Consider the following 18,824-nt stretch of genomic DNA (forward strand, 5'->3'; position numbering starts at 1 on the left):
TCTTTGTCGTAGATTGCTATAGTGCAGTACATGCTGTATGGATTTGGGATGATTCTAGTGTAATTGTTATTCTATTTTTTCTTATATATTCTACTTTGTGCTCAAAATTTAGTTTTGTGAGCTCACTTGATTATTATGATCTTTTAGTTGCTTAGGTTTGATTGTTCTATGTTTTAGAGATTTTAAATAATCATATTGCATACGTTGAATCTCAATTTAGAGTTGGATGAGACTGACCTTGTATAGTTGATGTATGTTGCCCCTAGTATTTTTTTTCTCTGCCGAAGGCTATGCAAAATCTCAGAACTTTAGGACAGGATCTATGTCAAAGTTTCGGCTTGAGATACTATATAGATTACTTTGCCACTTGAAATACATTTCTAATTTATGTATTTGATTCTAAATATTAAAAAGAGTTTGACGTAGATCTTAATGTGGCTTCTTGATTTTGTAGGAATAGTTTAAAGTCAGGGAAGAAATTGAATGCTTCGGTGCAAGAGAAGGTGGTAAATTAATTAGTACTTGTGAGTTCAAATGCTTGCACTGGGAGGTAAGGATTTCATGCTTTTTTGTCTCTTCTTTTATCGCTTCTTCTACTGTGTGGTCAGTTTGACTTGATTGTTTACTTCTCTAGGAATTGATATGATTCAACTGATAAAATAAGAGAAGTGTTACTACATGTTTATGCTTCAGTAGTAACAAATCTTTATGATTTGTGTACTTAATTGTTTTTCCATCAACGGTACCAATTCACGTATTAAAAATGAAAATTCGGCTAGATGAATCACGTTTTTTCAGATAAGCATTGACTATTAATGTGTATATATGTGTATTTTTCTTTTTCAGTTTTGTGCAGTGACCATTAATGTGTATATATTATATGAGGTGATCGATCACACTAGCAGGATGAAATAAGAATGACAAGTTGGTCACACTAAGATCAAAGGTTATTTTAAACATAATGTAGAAACTAAAACAATACGGAAAATAAACACAACAATAAAACTATGACATTTGTATCATCTGATTCATGGTTGAACCATTGGTCCTCCTCACTCTTGTTGTTCTTCTTCTCACTCTTCTCTTTGGTTGGCCACCAAATATCCTCACAAGCCATCTAGGCTTTCCAATTAAAAACATGCAATATCCAAGGCCTATTCCAAACACAAATCCACATCCATATCCAATTGCCACTGGTTTCCATCCAAATCCAAATTTCTCTTCACTCCAAAACTTGTTGGGTGATGGTGAGGAATGTTGTTCAGGTCCACATTTTTTTGACAAGGGTGATCCACATAACCCTGAGTTTCCATCATAGGAATCATTTGTGAATGTATTGAATTGTTTTCCTTGAGGTATTTGACCCACAAGATGGTTATTAGAAAGATCCAAGAATTCAAGAAAATTCAAATTGGACAATTCTGCAGGTATAGGTCCAGTGAGCATATTTGATGAGAGATCCAAAGATTCTAAATTTGTCAAGTTTCCCATGGATTGAGGAATAATTCCGGTGAGTTTGTTATTGGAAAGATTAAGTCCTATGAGCGCATGAATCCCTCCAATAATATTTGGAATATCTCCTTCAAATTTGTTTCTTGACATATCAATACTTGCAAACTTCATTGAAATTTTCCCAAATGTGGAATTGATCCCCTTTATCCTCACAACCACAGAATCATAATATTTTGTATAAAAATCAGAAGTCATTGAATCATAGTATCTTGGATTATAATCAAAATACTGTGTATCATTCACTACATCTATGTCCATGTATTGCAAATTTTTATTATCACCTACTTGAGGATCAATCTTCATGGTTTGAGGATCAATCATCCTGGCTTTATAACTTTTCAAATAGGTTAGAGGTAGAGGACCACTAAAGTTATTTCCCGAGATATCAAAAATCATTAAACTTGGAAGCGGGTGCTCGACCTTTATATTAGAAATGAGGCCGTGCAACTTATTATCACTCAAAACCAACACATTCAATTTTTGCAGAATTAGAAGCCAATTAGGAAAATTGTCTTCTATTTTGTTCTTGCCAAGGTTTAGAACCTCCAAGTGTTTGCATTTGGACAAAGATTTAGGAATACGGCCTTCTAATTGGTTGTCGTTGAGATTCAATGTTCGAAGCTTGCTGTACTTTGAAAAGTTACTAGGCAAAATGCCATGAAACTTGTTCATTTGTAGATCCAAAACTTCAAGTTTCGAAAAATTAGAAACACAATGTGGAATGGTACCAGTCAATTTATTGTGTGCCATATTGAGAATTTGAAGATAATTCAAATTACAAATTGACGCAGACAGTTCACCATGTAGTAAGTTAGAACTTAGATCAAGGTAAAGGAGCATGTGATTATTGCTTGAGATTTCGTCCATTGACGTGAACAAGTTTTGAGAGAGGTTTAAAAATCCTAAATGGACCATTTCAACTAACCAATTAGGCACTGTTCCATTAATTCTATTATTAGACAGATCAAGATAACTCAACAACCCTAACAGTTTTTCTGATAGTTTTGGAAGTGTGGTCAAACTCACAAAAGACAATTCCAATCTTCTTAGATTAGAAAAATTATAATTTACATTGGATTCAAAGTTTAGTGATAGGTAAGTGTTATAAGAAAGAGATAGAGAACCCAAATTTTGAAGCTTGGAAAATTGGTTGAAATCAACAATGCCACTCAAGTTGTTTGATGATAGACATAATCTGGTCAGGTTTGCGAGGTTAAAAATTGATTCTGGAATATTTCCTTGTAGCTTGTTGCTACATAGAGATAGCATCTCTATGGAATACGACGAGATTGCACTCATGTGTCCTGTAAGTCGATTATTTGACAGATCTATCTCTATCAATGAAGGCAAAGATAAAAGCCAAGAAGGAAATGTTTCATTTAACGAGTTATTCCTTAAACTCAAATAAGTTAGCTTTTGAAACCCTGTAATTTTGTTAGGAAGAGGGCCATCTAATTTATTATTAGAAATATCTAATGTCACAAGTTGATTCAAGTTAAATAATGAAGAAGGGATTTGTCCTTGTAAATTATTTGATTCTAGATATAGTTCTTGCAGTTTGGTCATCCCACCAAACACATCTGGAATCTGACCACTAAATGAATTTGATAAAAGGAGTAAGCTAATGAGATGGTGAAGTTTTGAAAGTGATGTTGGAAGCTCACCTTCGATTTTGTTAAACCTCAAATCTAATTCTTGAAATGTATTTGATTGGTGAAATGCATTTGGGAGTTGACCACTAAAATAATTTTCAGAGAGATATAGAAAAGTAAGACGAGGAAGGGAGAGAAGAGTGGAAGGGATTGAACCGTTAAGGTAGTTGGCTGTTAGGCTTAAGGAACTAAGATGTGTGAGGTTAGAAAATGATAGAGAAATTGGCCCTTGTAATTGAGATTCTGAAAGATCCAAAATTCTAAGGAAAGTGCTGCAACTCAATTGAGGAAGTTGACTTTGAGAAAAGATATTATATGACATATCTAGTTCTTGAATACTTGGTAAACAGAGAGTTCGATTTGTGAATTTTCCATGTAGTCTTGTGTTTCGAAGATTAAGAGTAATTAAAGAGGAAGAATGATTGAAGAGAATATCAATTGAGTTAGGTCTTATTAAAGACATGTCTGTTTCCTCTAAAAATAGCTCCTTTAAATTTGTTGCATTTTGCACTAGCCTCTTTAAAGTACTCTCTTTCCAAACTAACTCATAATTCGTAGTGAAACGAAGTGATATTAATTTGGAAAGGTGCGATATCTGAGGAGGAACTTCACCTTAAAAATAACACAATAAGACAAGTCAACATGTGTGAAGTGAAACTATCGAATCCATCAAATTTTTTATAATGAAAATGAGAATTAGAGTGAATTATACCTCGAAGGGCTTCATTTTGGAGGTCGAGGTCAATCACATGACCAGAGATGGTGTCACACGTGACACCTTGCCATGAGCAACAATCAGTTCCGTTTTTCCATGTTGTTCCAGAGATGGTTTCTATAGTAAATAATGCGGACTTGAGGTGAAGCAAAGCAGAATATTCATCACGATGACAAGAGAAGTTGAAAGAAGAGAAAGATGGAAAATGGAAGAGCAAAAGAAGTGAAAACAGAAGCAACCACCCCATAGATAATTGATTATTGATTGGTTATCAATGAAGGTTTTATGGAAAGTGTTGATGAATTGGTAAGGAATGAATCATATGTATTTATAGCCAAAAGACAAAGTTTAGTTTTTGATGGAAATTTCCTAGTGTGCACAAACGAGACACAAAGTCCTACAAATGTAACTAATGATAATATGCCCCAATTAGATAGCATTATAATATATCTATTTTTAATTTGTCTCCTCCTTGTATTGCTCCTTGTATTGAGCAACTTTTGAATAATGAAATGTGTTAATTTTTGTTTTGGTCAAAAAAAGAAAAGAGAAAGTCCTTCTTTCACACTACACTGACTCTGATGCTGTGCTTGTGAAACCGTACTAGTATCCATTAAAGAAGCATTGATTGGTTTGATTTTTCACCTAACAATTTCTTCCACTTTATATTTGTACTTTATTTTCTTAATGAAATACACTCTTTCCGGTCATTATTATAAGAAAAAAGGCCTCAAATCTTGACCATTATTATAAGCAAAAGTCATTAACTTTTAGACTGATAAATGTTTGCATTACTATTATACCCTTAATATTCATAATTTATTCATTCAATATAAATAAGAACTAGTGTGTATGTTTTTTAAGGTCCACTCTCTCCCAAATTCAACATATTTAATTTGAGATTATAAGCAACTTAAACTAACCTTCAAAAATATCGTTATCTATTTTCATTCAAAACATCACGACTGAATAAACTTACACAGCTAATACAAAAATGACATGTTTCATAGCTAAGGCTTTGTGAGAACTTACACAACTAAAATGAAATATTTTTCGCATTAATCGATATAAGAACAATAACGAAACAGCTAGTTATAAATTGTAGTATAGAGAATGACACAAATTTCTTTTGATCTTTGCATAGAAATATGACTTTACTATAATAATCCTTTGTGTCATCATCTTCTATTTCTACACAGCATGCTGAACTTGATTTAAGTTCTCCAGTTGACTATCCAACGGCATGGATTGCGCCATAGTATATAAATTATAGATAAAATGAACAAAAATGTAGGGTTCAGGCATGATGTTCCTCACAGTTCATTGAATTTTTCACATAAATGAGACTCTGTAGTATCATGGTTACTAAATAGAGTTGCATAAATTCTGTCATATGTGATGCAAGAGTTTCCAAAAAATGCAGTATTAGACCAAATAAAGGAAAGAGTATATGAAGTAAGTGAGAAAAGCATAGAAAACTGTGATATATATTTTAGTACACAAACAAGAAATATACATATCAATAATCCTTTCAAGTCTCAAATCATCATCATCATCTTAGTAGAAATAGCCACCACATTTTCCTGTCTAAACAAGATAAATACAATTTATAAACCTAATTATCTTGGATACCTGTCAAGTGTTGTTTATGCATACTATGTAATTATGATTTTTAGAATAGTCATACATCTCAAATATGGCGAGTCGGGGTCACATTTTGGATAAAATAGCTCAGTCACGTAAAACTATGGTACACTTATTTCTTTCATAATGTATTGAGTCGACTGAAAGGCTAAAAAAAGTATAGAGGTTCAATACAGGAAGAATGCAAAACAAGGTGAAAGAATTATTGATTATGTGTCTCACGTCACTCAGATCAACTCACTCGTAAAAATCATCCTCACCATCTAGATTCATCTAACAGTCACCCGCATCCTATGCTCACATTTGCATTCAATTGCTAACTAACTCTTCTATTTAAAGGGGTTAGCGCGTCATTTCTCAGCTATGAATTTCATTTCCCATTTACACTACACTACTCAATCTCTTACTGATTTGGGCGTTGAAGTGCTAACTTTGCAAGTTAGCCTCCTCTCCACCGCATTGAAAATTTGAAGCACCGCAACATCGCACAAATTCAGCTTCTCCAATCATCATTTTACTCTAGAGTAGAACATTGACGCCGTTTGTAGGAATCGATCTATGATTCCTACGATTTCCATGATCTATCATATCTTGATTTGATTGATTAGATCCAAATCTCTTTTGATCGAAGTACATATCTCCACCTTCAAGTTAGCTCTCTTAGTCTTAAGTTCAAAGTCAAACTCTTATATCAGATTTACCAATGACACCATCAAAAGTCACTCATTCCCACTCAACGGCAAGCTGCTCAAACAGCAAAAAATTCCCATCCGCCTCCCTAGAGGACAGACGGAAAAATCTCAACATCTACTCCTTTCAATCCTCCACCGCCAAATTTCGTGCAACTCAGGACAGTCCAAGTAACCTCTCAATTTCTTTATTCGTCGAATCCGCTCCACAATTCCACGTTGGGAAACCTTCCACCAGACCTACATTGTCGCTTATCATCGTCGGACACAAAGCACTTCCTGGCTTCCAGCTCCTACAAGCTAGTCTCGTCCCCCAAAGAGCTCACGAATTATTAATTGTATGACATGCTCCAGATGATTTAATAGCAAAACTACCATGCTCTTGTTGACAGATTTATTCGGATCAAAGAGAGCCTACAAAATATTATCCCCGAAGAACAACATTGTCCAAAAGGATGATTCACAGAAGTTTGTCGAGTCGAGAAAGGACCTAGAAAAGGTCTAGAAGTCCCCCTGAGGTAGGAAGAGGCTGTCACACTTCCCAAAAACCTTTCGGCCCACAAGAGAAAGGAAGTAAGAAGGAATCAACGTTCAACCGAGGAAGAGAAATTCGCTGAGCGTTTGCATAATGGAAGACAAATATTTGGAGAATCCCCAAAACTCCATAGTTATAATGCAAATGGAGACCCTGACGAGCACATCAAGCACATGAATGGTCAGTTAAACTACTATCATGCCGACATAGATGTGAATTACAAGCTCTTTTCTCTCACCTTAACTGATTTTGCTCAAACCTGGTTTAAGTCCCTTCCGGACGGAAGCATCGTGGGTTGATATATGCAAGTCTTTCACCACAACTTCACTGCCAAAAAGGAAACCTTGTGTGCATACATTAACCACTTCACCAAGATGGCGGTGGCTGTTGGAGGATCAGATGAAAACCTTAAGTGTTGGATCTTTGAGAAAGGACTTGGGTCGGATAGTAAATTTCGAGAAAAGTTAGGGCGTAAAGAGTCCAATAACTTTCAAATTTCCTATGTTTTACTTTCTAGTAAAATTCATTCTATATTTCTCATTAAAAAGAGCATGTAAGTCTATACGTTCATGTATATTTAGAATCATGCATTTAGGGAGTTGAACTATTGTTTATTTTTGCTTGTAAACATAATATGTAATTAATTATATATTGTGTACTCAAGCACATTCACAAAATTTCTTATTCCTATTTTTTACAATTTCAAACACTGTTATATACAAACATGTTATAAACAATCATGTGATTATCCACCAAAAGAACAACAGACTCACAAATATTTGTACTACAAACACATATATAAACTCAGAATTTTATTAAACCACACATATAAAGCATAATACAATAGAAAGTCAGAACCGACGATTAAACTAGCAGGATTAAATAAGGATAACAAGTTTGTCACACTAAGATCAAGATTATTTTAAACACAATGTTGAAACTAATGCAATAGTAGAAATAACCACAACAAGAAAACTATGACATTTGCACCAGCTGATTCATGGTTGGACCATTGATCCTCTGCACTCTTGTTCTTCTTTTCACTCTTCTCTTAAGCTTGCCACCAAATATCAGCACAAGCCATCTAGGCTTTCCAATTAAAAACACACCATATCCAAGACCAATTCCTAACACAAATCCACATCCATATCCAATTGCCACTGGTTTCCATCCAAATCCAAATTTCTCTTCACTCCAAAACTTGTCGGGTGAAGGTGGAGAATTTTGTTCAGGTCCACATTTCTTTGATAAAGGAAATCCACACAACCCCAAATTGTTTTCGTAGGAATCATTTGAAAATGTATTGAACTGCTTTCCTTGAGGTATTTCTCCCACTAAATGATTTCTAGAAAGATCCAAGACTTCAAGACTGTTTAGATTGGTTAATTCTAAAGGAATAACACCGGTAAGCATATTTGATGAGAGATCCAACGACTCCAAGTTTGTCAAGTTTCCTAATGACCGGGGAATAAGACCGGTGAGTCTATTGTAGGAAAGGTTGAGTCCTATGAGTGCATAAAGATCTCCAATGACATTCGGAATCTCTCCTTCAAATTTGTTTCTTGAAAAATCAATAACTACAAAATTTGTTGGAATTTTCACCAATGTCATATTGATTCTTTTGTTAGTCACCATCACAGAATCGAATGACCCTATTGAATCCTCTACATATAACAAACTCCTATTCCCTCCAACATTAGTTACAATCTTCATAGCTTCGTAATTTCCCAAGTACGATTTTGGTAGCAGACCACTAAATTTATTTCCAGAGATATCAAAAATAACCAAACTGGTAAATGCATGCTTCATCTTTAAATTGGCAATTGGACCATGCAACTTATTGTCTCGCAAAACCAACACTTTTAAATATTCAAGACTTTGAAGCTCGTCAGGAAAATTGTCTTCAAATCTATTGCTGCCAAGGTTTAAAAATTCCAAGTATGTGTAGTTGGACAAAGATTTAGGCAAGCAGCCTTCTAATTGGTTTCCGAAGAGATTCAGCGTGTAAAGACCATTGGGATTTGAAAAAAAACTTGGCAAAGTTCCATGAAATTTGTTCATTTGTAGATCCAATATTTCAAGTGATGATAAACTTAAAAGACATTGCGGAATGATACCAGTCAATTTGTTGTGTGACATGATAAGCCTTCCAAGAGAACTCATATTGCAAATTGACACATCTAGGTTGCCATCTAGTAAATTATAACTAAGATCAAGATCGTTCAAATTGTAGGTGCAATAATTCGTTGAGAATTTGTTTATTGATGTGAAGAAATTTTGAGAGAGGTTCAAAACTCTTAATGAATCCATTGTTTCAAATAACCAACTTGGAACTTTTCCATTAAGTTTGTTATTGGATAGATCAAGATCATACAAACTTGGAAATTTTCCTAACAATTTAGGAAATCTAGTTAAACTCAAAGAAGACAAATGCAGATTTGTTAGAAGTGAAAAATTGCTTCTGGAATTGAGTTCTAAGTTCAATGATATTTGGCTATTGTGTGAAAGTGACAGGTAATTCAAATTTTGAAGTTTCAAAAAGCGTTGAAAATCAACAATACCACTGAAGTTATTGGATGATAGATCTAGTGTAGTTAGGTTTGCTAGACCGAAAATTGATGCTGGAATATTGCCTTGAAGATTATTGTCGCATAGAGATAAAATCTCTAACGAGTATGATGAGATTGAACTTACAGGTCCTGTGAGTCGATTGTTTGATAGATATAAAGTTACTAAATTTGGCAAAGATAACATCCAAGAAGGAATTGTTCCATTTAACAAGTTGTCATTTAAACTCAAACCAATTAGCTTTTGGAATCCAGTGAATTTTTTAAGTATATGGCCCTCTAATTTGTTATAAGAACAATCTAATGTAATAAGTTCGGTCATCCCACCAAATACGTCTGGAATTTGGCCGCCAAATGAATTATGTGAAAAATCCATGTGAGTGAGATGTTGAAGGTTTGAGAGTGATGACGGAATCTCACCTTTAATGTTGTTATGACCAAAGTTTAATAATTGAAATTTATTTGTCAGCGGAAATTCATTTGGAATTTGACCGGTAAGATCATTGTCGTTCAGATATAGAGTAGTTAAACGTGGAAGAGTTAAAAGTGAAGATGGAATTGAACCGTTAAGGTGGTTTAATGAAAGATCTAGTGAAGTAAGATGTGTGAGGTTTGAATAGGAAAGAGGAATTGACCCTTGAAATCGACACCATGAGAGATCCAAAATTTTAAGGGATGCACTGCAATTAAATTTTGGAAGTTGACCGAAAAGTTCAGCATTATATGACAAATCTAACTCTTGAACACTTGGTAAACAAAAAATATTATTTTTGATGTTCCCGCTTAACATCGTGTCTTTAAGTCTTAGAGTAACTAAAGAGGGAGATTTTTTGAAGATCAAATTCATTGAGTTTGAATTTATTAAGGACATATTTGTGCTATAAAAAATAACATGCCTTAAATTTGTTGCATTTTGCATAAGCCTCTTTAAGGCGATCTCTTTCCAAACTAACTCTTCATTTAAAGCGAGATTAAGTGATTCTAATTTGGAAAGGTGTGAAATTTGAAGAGGGACTTCACCTGCAAAATAATTAACAAAAAAAAAAATAACAAGAAGACAAATCAAGATATGTATGACTCATAAAACCACCAAATATAGAATGAACGAGAAAATAAGAGAAAAACAATTTTCACATACCTTGAAGGGACTCACTGAACAGGTTGATGCCAGTCACGGGACCAGAGATTATGTCACACTTGACACCTTGCCATGCGCAACAATTAGTCTTATTATTCCATGTTGTTGTTTTTGGAATATAAGTTTCATCCATAAAATAGGAAGCACCTATAGTGAACGAGGACTTAAATTGAAGCAAAGCATAATATTCATCATGATGGCATGAGAAATTGAAAGAAGAAGAGAAAGATGGAAGGTTGAAGAGCAAAAGATGTAAACACATATGAGTGAGATGTTGAAGGTTTGAGAGTGATGACGGCATCTCACCTTTAATGTTGTTATGACCTAAGTTTAATAATTGAAATTTATTTGTCAGCGGAAATTCATTTGGAATTTGACCGTTAAGATCATTGTCATTGAGATATAGAGCAGTTAAATGCGGAAGAGTTAAAAGTGAAGATGGAATTGAACCGTTAAGGTGGTTTAATGAAAGATCTAGTGAAGTAAGATGTGTGAGGTTTGAATAGGAAAAAGGAATTGACCCTTGAAATCGACCCCATGAGAGATCCAAAATTTTAAGAGATGCACTGCAATTAAATTTTGGAAGTTGACCGAAAAGTTTAGCATTATATGACAAATCTAACTCTTGAACACTTGGTAAACAAAAAATCAGTGATTTAAAAACCGGACCGGTCATCGAACCGGTGAGGGTACTGGGTCACTGGTTTATAGGTCGAACCACTGGGTCACTGGTCGAACCGCACGACCAAACCGGATTAAACCGGATAATTCGGTTGAATAGACCTATCATTATATAGGTATAAAACCGGTCGAACCGGATGATTCAGTCTCTAAAAAAATATAACTAGCTTTTAAATTTTTAAAAAATATCATATCATAAATTCACAATTTCATAACTTAAATTCAAATTTTAAACAAAGGTATCACATATAACAAAATAGTAAAAAATTACAAAGTCTAATTGCAAAGTCTAATTACAACATAATCTAAACAAAGTCTAATTACAACATAATCTAATTGAATAGTTTATAACAAAATAACTTTAATATGTACCAAATTTAATTCAAAATAGGATCCTCCTAAAAAGAAAATCAAATAAAATTCAATATATTTATGCTATTTAAGAAAATTTATTAGCAAAGATAACAAATAGACAATAAAGTTTTTAATTTGTCACTAACGAAAAAAACTATGTGAGAATGCTATTTAAGTAATACACTACTAAATATATTAAAAAAAAAAGTTTAAAAAAAAATTAAAAAAAAGTTTAAAAAAAAAATAAAAAAAAAGCAATTAAACCGCCGGTTTTCCGGTTTTCCCGGTTTTTCCGGTTTTCCCGGTTTTTACCGGTTTTCACCGGTTCCCACCGGTTTGATGACATACCCGATCTGACTATTGAACCAGGCCGGTTACCTGGCCGGTTCCCGGTTCGACCGGTCCGACCGGCTGGTCCGGTCCGGTTTTTAAAACACTGCAAAAAATATTAGAAAATTTCTTTACCCACCTCCCTATGGGTGGTCACCTCCTGCGAAAAACCAAAACTACCCCTGCTTCGGAAGTTCATTTCCGAAAGCGTGTTTTTTTAAAAAAATTGACTTACTTCGGAAGTTCATTTCCGAAACAATTATTTCGGAAGTTCACTTCCGAAATACTGCGATTTCTGCAGATTTATCAAAACACTCCCCCTCCCCCAATCATTTACCCTAAATCAAAACAAAAAGTGGCAGAGGCGAAAATTTGTGGAAACAGAATTCCAAAGCTGCATCAAGGCTCCAATCACACTGCTAAACAACATTCAAAAGCCCTCAATCCTAACACTTTGTAAGTTTTGAAATTTTTAGATCTATTATTCAAATGCATGTTATTTAGGGTTTTAATTGCATAAATGATATATGGCTAGGTTGTTAGTAGTATTTAGGTTGTTTAGAAGCATTTTGATTTGGTTTGAAGGTTGATTTAGGGGTCTGCCATGGAAGTTGCAGAAAATTGCATCGCAGGGGTGTTTCGGAAGTTCATTTCCGAAAACACCTCCATCCCAGTTTTCAGAAATGAACTTCCGAAATATATCAGAAGTTCAAATTTTTTTGTTTTTTATTTTGTCTCGCATATTAATCGATTTCAATTGTTTACAGGAACATGTCTTCTAGAGAGGGCGCTAAGGGAAGAAAGGATTCTTCAAAGAAATAGGTGAAAGAGGTGAAGAAGGTGAAGGAGGTGAAGGAGAAGAAGAAGGTATCGACCGGCTCCACTTCTCGTTCCCAGGGGGCCCGGGGCCCGGATGCTCAAGCTCAGTCTTCAGGCGTGAGAGTCGTGATAAACGCTGATGGTTCTGAGACTGAGTGGGATGAGGATTGGTATAATTATCTTCATTCGGAGGAGTTCGCTCGTCGGGAAGAATAACCTGTTTTTTTTTTTGTTTGATGTGTATTTTGTAACGCTCGTCGGGCAGAATAACATGTTTTTGTTTTGTTTGACGTGTTTTGTTTTGTTTTGTTCGGATTTCGGATTGTATCGCACAGTGTTTTGTATTGGATTTATCATGTTAATAAAAATAATACGTACTACTGTAAGTAACAAATGACGGAGGAGGTGTAACCGGAGCCGGAACATATGACGGAGGAGGTGGACGTTCGGAGGAAGAAGAACCGGAGGTACGTCCACCACGAGACAAAGGAGCCAATCATTGTAAGTTATAGTTTATCATTATCATCTGGGGACGTCATTTCTAAAAAATCAAGATTAAAAATAATAAGATTTTTTTCTTGATTTTTTGTAATGACGTCCCCTGATGATAATGATAAATTATAACTTACATTGATTGGCTCCTTTATCTCGCGGTGGACGTACCTCCGGTTCTTCTTCCTCCGGACATCCACCTCCTCTGTCATATGTTCCGGCCCCGGTTACACCTCCTCCGTCATTTGTTACTCACAGTAGTACACCTTTTGAAATTTGGAAGCCTTTTTTTCTTCCCACCACTCTCTCATCCCCACCTACCCGTGTTCAACAATATGTAACTTTAATTTTATGTAATATTGTCGTTGTAAACTTCACCCGATTAAATAAAGCGAATTGTTGTTGTTTTTCATTTTATTCTGTCCAGACATATTTTCGGAGGTTCATTTCCGAATTCTCCAAGGAGGGTGCGTTCGGAAATGAACTTCCGAAACACCACATTTTCTGAAAATATAACTTTATTTCGGAGATGCATCTCCGAAATGAATATTTTATATTAAAAAAAACACGTTTTCGGAAGTTCATTTCCGAAAACACCTTTTTTAAGAAAAAAAGTACAGTTTCGGAAATGAACTTCCGAAACAAGGGGTATTGTGGTAAATTCACCAGGGGTTGGCAAGAAGGTTAGGAGGTGGGTGAAGAAATTTTCAAAATATTATTTTTGATGTTCCCGCTTAACATCGTGTCTTGAAGTCTTAGAGTAACTAAAGAGGAAGATTTTTTGAAGATCAAATTCATTGAGTTTGAATTTATTAAGGACATATTTGTGCTATCAAAAATAACATGCCTTAAATTTGTTGCATTTTGCATAAGCCTCTTTAAGGCGATCTCTTTCCAAACTAGCTCTTCATTTAAAGCGAGATTAAGTGATTCTAATTTGGAAAGGTGTGAAATTTGAGTAGGAACTTCACCTACAAAATAACCAAAAAAGTAACAAAAAGATAAATCAAGATATGTAAGACTCATAAAACCACCAAATATAGAATGAACGAGAAAATAAGAGAAATAATTTTCACATACCTTGAAGGGACTCATCGAAAAGGTTGATGCCAGTCACGTGACCAGAGATAATGTCACACGTGACACCTTGCCATGAGCAACAATTAGTCTCATTTTTCCATGTTGTTGTTTTTGGAATATAAGTTTCATCCATAAAATAGGAAGCACCTATAGTGAACGAGGACTTAAATTGAAGCAAAGCATAACATTCATCATGATGGCATGAGAAATTGAAAGAAGAAGAGAAAGATGGAAGATTGAAGAGCAAAAGATGTAAACACATAAGCAACCACCCCATGATAATTGATTATTTATTTCTTATAAATGTAGATTTTGAGTAAAGTGTTTATGAAATGTTAAGCAATGTATCATAAATATTTATAGCCTAATTGGAGATACAATACAATACTAATTATTTAAAGCAAAGTCCTTCAAAGGTGACTAATTATAATAAAATACATTCATTTTCTAGCCCATCCATTACCTAATATAATTATTTAAAATCTTGACAATTACATTTTCTAGCCCATCCATTACGTAATATAATTATTTCAAATCTTGACACATTACATTGACTAGGTAACTGTAGTTGTGTAAAACGTATAGAAACATTGATAGGAGAAAGATTAACACGGTTTGGATTGCCACGACTTGGAGCTTATGGATTATGCGTAATGTTATGATCTTTGATAAGGTTTCCTATAGCTTTGATTTGGTGTATTCCAATATTATGTATCTATCTTGGTGTTGGTTAGTTAGTGTTAATATGCTTTCATCCTCTAGCATTTATGATTGGTATAAATTACCATTGAATTGTTTCAATCTTGTGTAATTTCTTTATGTTGTAAGGGTTGCACTCCTAGTGCGATATCTTATTGCAATTGCGTTTCAAAAAAAAAAAAAGAAAGAAACATTGATTGATTTGTTTATTCATAGAGCAATGTTTTCCGCTTCATATTTTTACTTAAATTTTTATGAATATTTATTTTTTATGTTAGAGTAAAATTAATTTTAGTTTTTAACTAAAAGTGATCCAATTAAACCCATGAAAAAATAAAATTAATTTGTAATCTCAAAAAAACAAACTATGATAATATAATTTCTATCTATTTTATATTTTGTCTGGTTGTCAAAAAAGAGAGTGGAGATAAAATATAGTAAACATAAATATGTTGTATGAAAGAAAATAAAATAAAAAAGATATAGTTGTAGGAAATTCACATGTTGTACTTCCAATTGAGTTTGAAGTGTGTGTAATTATAAAAAATATATAAAAAGTACTATCTTAAAGTAATTAAATACATTTGTTTTCATTATAGTAATTATTTTAGAGTTACACTTTGGTATTTAATTCCATCCATTATAATTGCATTTCAGTACCAACATAACAATTCTTCCACTTCATATTTTAAAACCTTATCTTTCTTTTTTTCTCCAATTAAAAGATCGTGCTAAGACCATAGCGTGTTTCCTCCAACTAAGAGACTTTCGAGTCCCTAACTACATGGAAAACTTCGTTGATTTTCAAGCCCATTCATAACGTTAGGGTAGTGGAACTTTTAAGTGAATTTCAATTTTTACATATTGACTTTGGAAATATTTCTTTGGAAAATTCTTTGGCCACCTCCCAACCTTCTAGCTCACCTCTGGTGAAAAACCCAAACTATCCCTGACTTCGGAAATGCATCTTTGAAGTGCAAGAAAAAGGTGTTTTCGGAGATGTATCTCCGAAAGCGCCTTTTTTTTTTTGAAAAAATTGTCTTATTTCGGAAATGCATTTCCGAAAACAGCATTTCGGAAGTTCATTTCCGAAATACTGCGCGTTTTGCAGATTAAGCAAAACAGCCCCCCTCCCCCATTCATTTACCCTAATCTTCTTCCAAACTCATCCTCTTTCAAAATTTCTGCAAAAAGGCAAGTGTGAAGTCAAAGAGATTGCCAAAGTCTTCTTCCAATCTCAACCTAAATAATCTCAAACACTAATTGTTAAGTTTATCAATTTTTTCAATTTTCAGATCCATTATTCATTACTCTATTAGGGTGTTTAGAATATGAAAAAGTCACATTAAGATAGGTTGGTACTGATATTAGGTTGTTTAGTAGGCATAAAAATAGTTTTGATTTAGGATTTTGGGGTCTGCCATGGAAGTTGCAGAAAATTTCTGCGCAAGGGTGTTTCGGAAGTTCATTTTTGAAAACACCTTCATTCCCAGTTTCGGAAATGAACTTCCGAATTGTATCAGAAGTGCAATTTTTTAGTTCTTTATGTTGTCTCGCATATTAATCGATTTCAATTATTTTCAGGAACATGTCAGACAACCAAGCACGCATCAGACAGGGTAGAGAGACCCAGACTGCGGCGGATAGACGCGAGCGGGCGGCGGCGCAGCTGGCGTCGACACGGGGACGGGGGCAGGGCCGGGGACGACGTGTGCGAGTTCCCGTGGAGATGGACGAGGGTACCTCTACATCTGGATCGAGGAGTCGTCTGGCTCGGGTATCTTCTTCCCGCCAGCAAGAGGAGGAGGAGGAGGAGGTACCAGAGGTGGCAGTATCATACCACGAGGCATAGGATGTACCGGATGTTGACCCTCCACTCGGGGAGGAGGATGAGGAGGAGGAGGGCTACCCGGGAGGGCCTAGAGACACTTCTCTGCTGATATCCTACCGCGAGCACGTCGCTCAGCGTATCTGGGAGGGAGAGGTATTTTTTATAATTTGCCCGACTATATTATTTAACTGTTTATAATTTAGACGTTTATTCAATATTTTCTTAACGGTCTATTTAACATACTTTTTTTTTGTAACAGGAGAGAGAGCCGTTGAAAATGGTGAACCACGCCCGGAAGGTTTTCAGTCTGTTTAAACCGATTGCCGAGTGGTTTAACGACGCTGTGAGAGGTTCAGGGCTTAGTGGGCTCTGCATGACGGGGTATTCCACCATCAGCCACGGCATGCAGGGGGCCTTTGTGGAGCGGTGGCACAAGAGGACGTCTTCTTTCCACTTGCCGGTTGGGGAGATGACGATCACCTTGCATGATGTGCAGTATCTTCTCCTCCTTCCGATCAGGGGGGCGCTGTTGACCCACTCCCGGATCCAGAGGATCGAAGCCACAGAGTGGATGGCACTATATTTGGGTATGGAGCCCGAAGTTGCTGACTATGAGTGCATCACGACATCTGGGCCTCATATCCGGTTCACCACATGAGTCGCTATTTCGAGCACCACCTGGTGGCGGCGGCCGACGCCGAGGATGCGGGTGACGACCTATTTACACATTATCTTCGTGGCTGCGCTCTCCGGTGCTGGTACATGCATGTGGTAGGCGCTGCGATCTTTGTGGACAAGAGTGCGAGGTACGTCGACGTGACCTACCTCCGCTACTTCATGGACTTGACCACCGTTCACCAGTGGAACTGGGGGGCAGCTACTCTGGCATACCTATACCAGAAGCTGAATGAGGCCTCCAACTAGAGAACGAGGCAGTTGACCGGATCCTGCACACTACTCATGGTACGTTTCATTTTAATTGTTTCGTATTTATTTATGTTTCGTATTTGTGTTTCGTATTTGTCGAATATTTCGTATTTATTTATGTTTCGTATTTACTTACGGTATGTTACATTATCGTGTTTGTGTTTCAGAGCTGGATCATCTCTTACTTCTCCCAGATCCACGGCTTTCACATTGAACCTGAGTACGTTGACGCCATGCCCAGGGCCGCCAGATACGTTCTCCAGAGGGGGAACAATGCAGTGGGACCATACCGTGGGTACCTGGACCGCATGATGCACGATGACGTCACCTGGAGGCCATTCAGCAACTACACTCAGGTTGTCCCCTTTGACGGCATATCTTTATATTCTGGCTGGTTGGCATGGGGGACCAGCATCATGGTCCGGTATCTCCCTGAGCGGTGCATGCGGCAGTTCAGATTTGTGCAGATGATACCCAGGTCACCTTTTGAGGCTGCTCCCGACACAGTGACCAGAGTGCAGCTCACTGCCATATTTGAGGATTGGGAGCATCATGTGGTACCAGAGGAGTATCGTCGCATTTGGGTCACCTAGGACTGGCACAGTGTGGAGGGGTACGTCATATGGTTCTACCGGGTGTCACATCCTCTGCTGACACCCGACGCTCCCGGCGCTCCTAGGCCAGCACACGAGGAGATCCTGGAGAACCAGCAGGCCGAGGATGACCACGCTATTGATCTCCTGCCAATCTGCCAGCGGATAGAGATGCTTGGGCGGGACGCATTGGATCGAGGTGTCGTTTATTAGGGCGGTCCAGAGGCAGTCGCCGTGATGGAGATGATCGTCACTGATGCGGGCCGTGCGGCGGCATACAGGCGGCAGAGGAGGTCCTAGGGAGAGAGGGTTAGGCATACCCAGTAGTGGTCGGGTTTTTTTTTCTTTTTCGGATTGTATCTTTCGTACACTATTATTATTTGGATTTGGATCGGCTTGTATATATTACTATTTTTATCATATTAGTATATTAGTATTTTCTGTTTATATATCGCTTATTTTATTTGTCGTCTTCCATTAATTAAAAATACGAGACTGTTTCCAAAAACATAAAAAAAAACACAGTTTCTGCATAATTCGGAAGTTCATTTTCGAAACCCCCCAAA

The 18,824-nt window shown here is 36.2% G+C and overlaps 1 protein-coding gene and 2 pseudogenes across 1 annotated transcript; all 3 read right to left on the reverse strand.

The window, feature by feature from the left end:
* Positions 1-122: 122 nt before the first annotated feature.
* LOC131615686 (receptor like protein 27-like) lies at positions 123-4,243 on the reverse strand (annotated as a pseudogene).
* Positions 4,244-7,556: 3,313 nt separating this feature from the next.
* LOC131617760 (receptor-like protein 6) lies at positions 7,557-14,511 on the reverse strand (annotated as a pseudogene).
* On the reverse strand, positions 10,361-11,421 carry LOC131617759 (receptor-like protein 6). The gene has a single exon (XM_058889013.1). The coding sequence runs from the start codon at positions 11,126-11,128 to the stop codon at positions 10,445-10,447; it is 684 nt and encodes a 227-aa protein (XP_058744996.1). The 5' UTR covers positions 11,129-11,421; the 3' UTR covers positions 10,361-10,444.
* Positions 14,512-18,824: the final 4,313 nt, after the last annotated feature.

This window comes from Vicia villosa, linkage group LG7, assembly GCF_029867415.1.
Source record: "Vicia villosa cultivar HV-30 ecotype Madison, WI linkage group LG7, Vvil1.0, whole genome shotgun sequence".
NCBI lineage: Eukaryota > Viridiplantae > Streptophyta > Magnoliopsida > Fabales > Fabaceae > Vicia > Vicia villosa.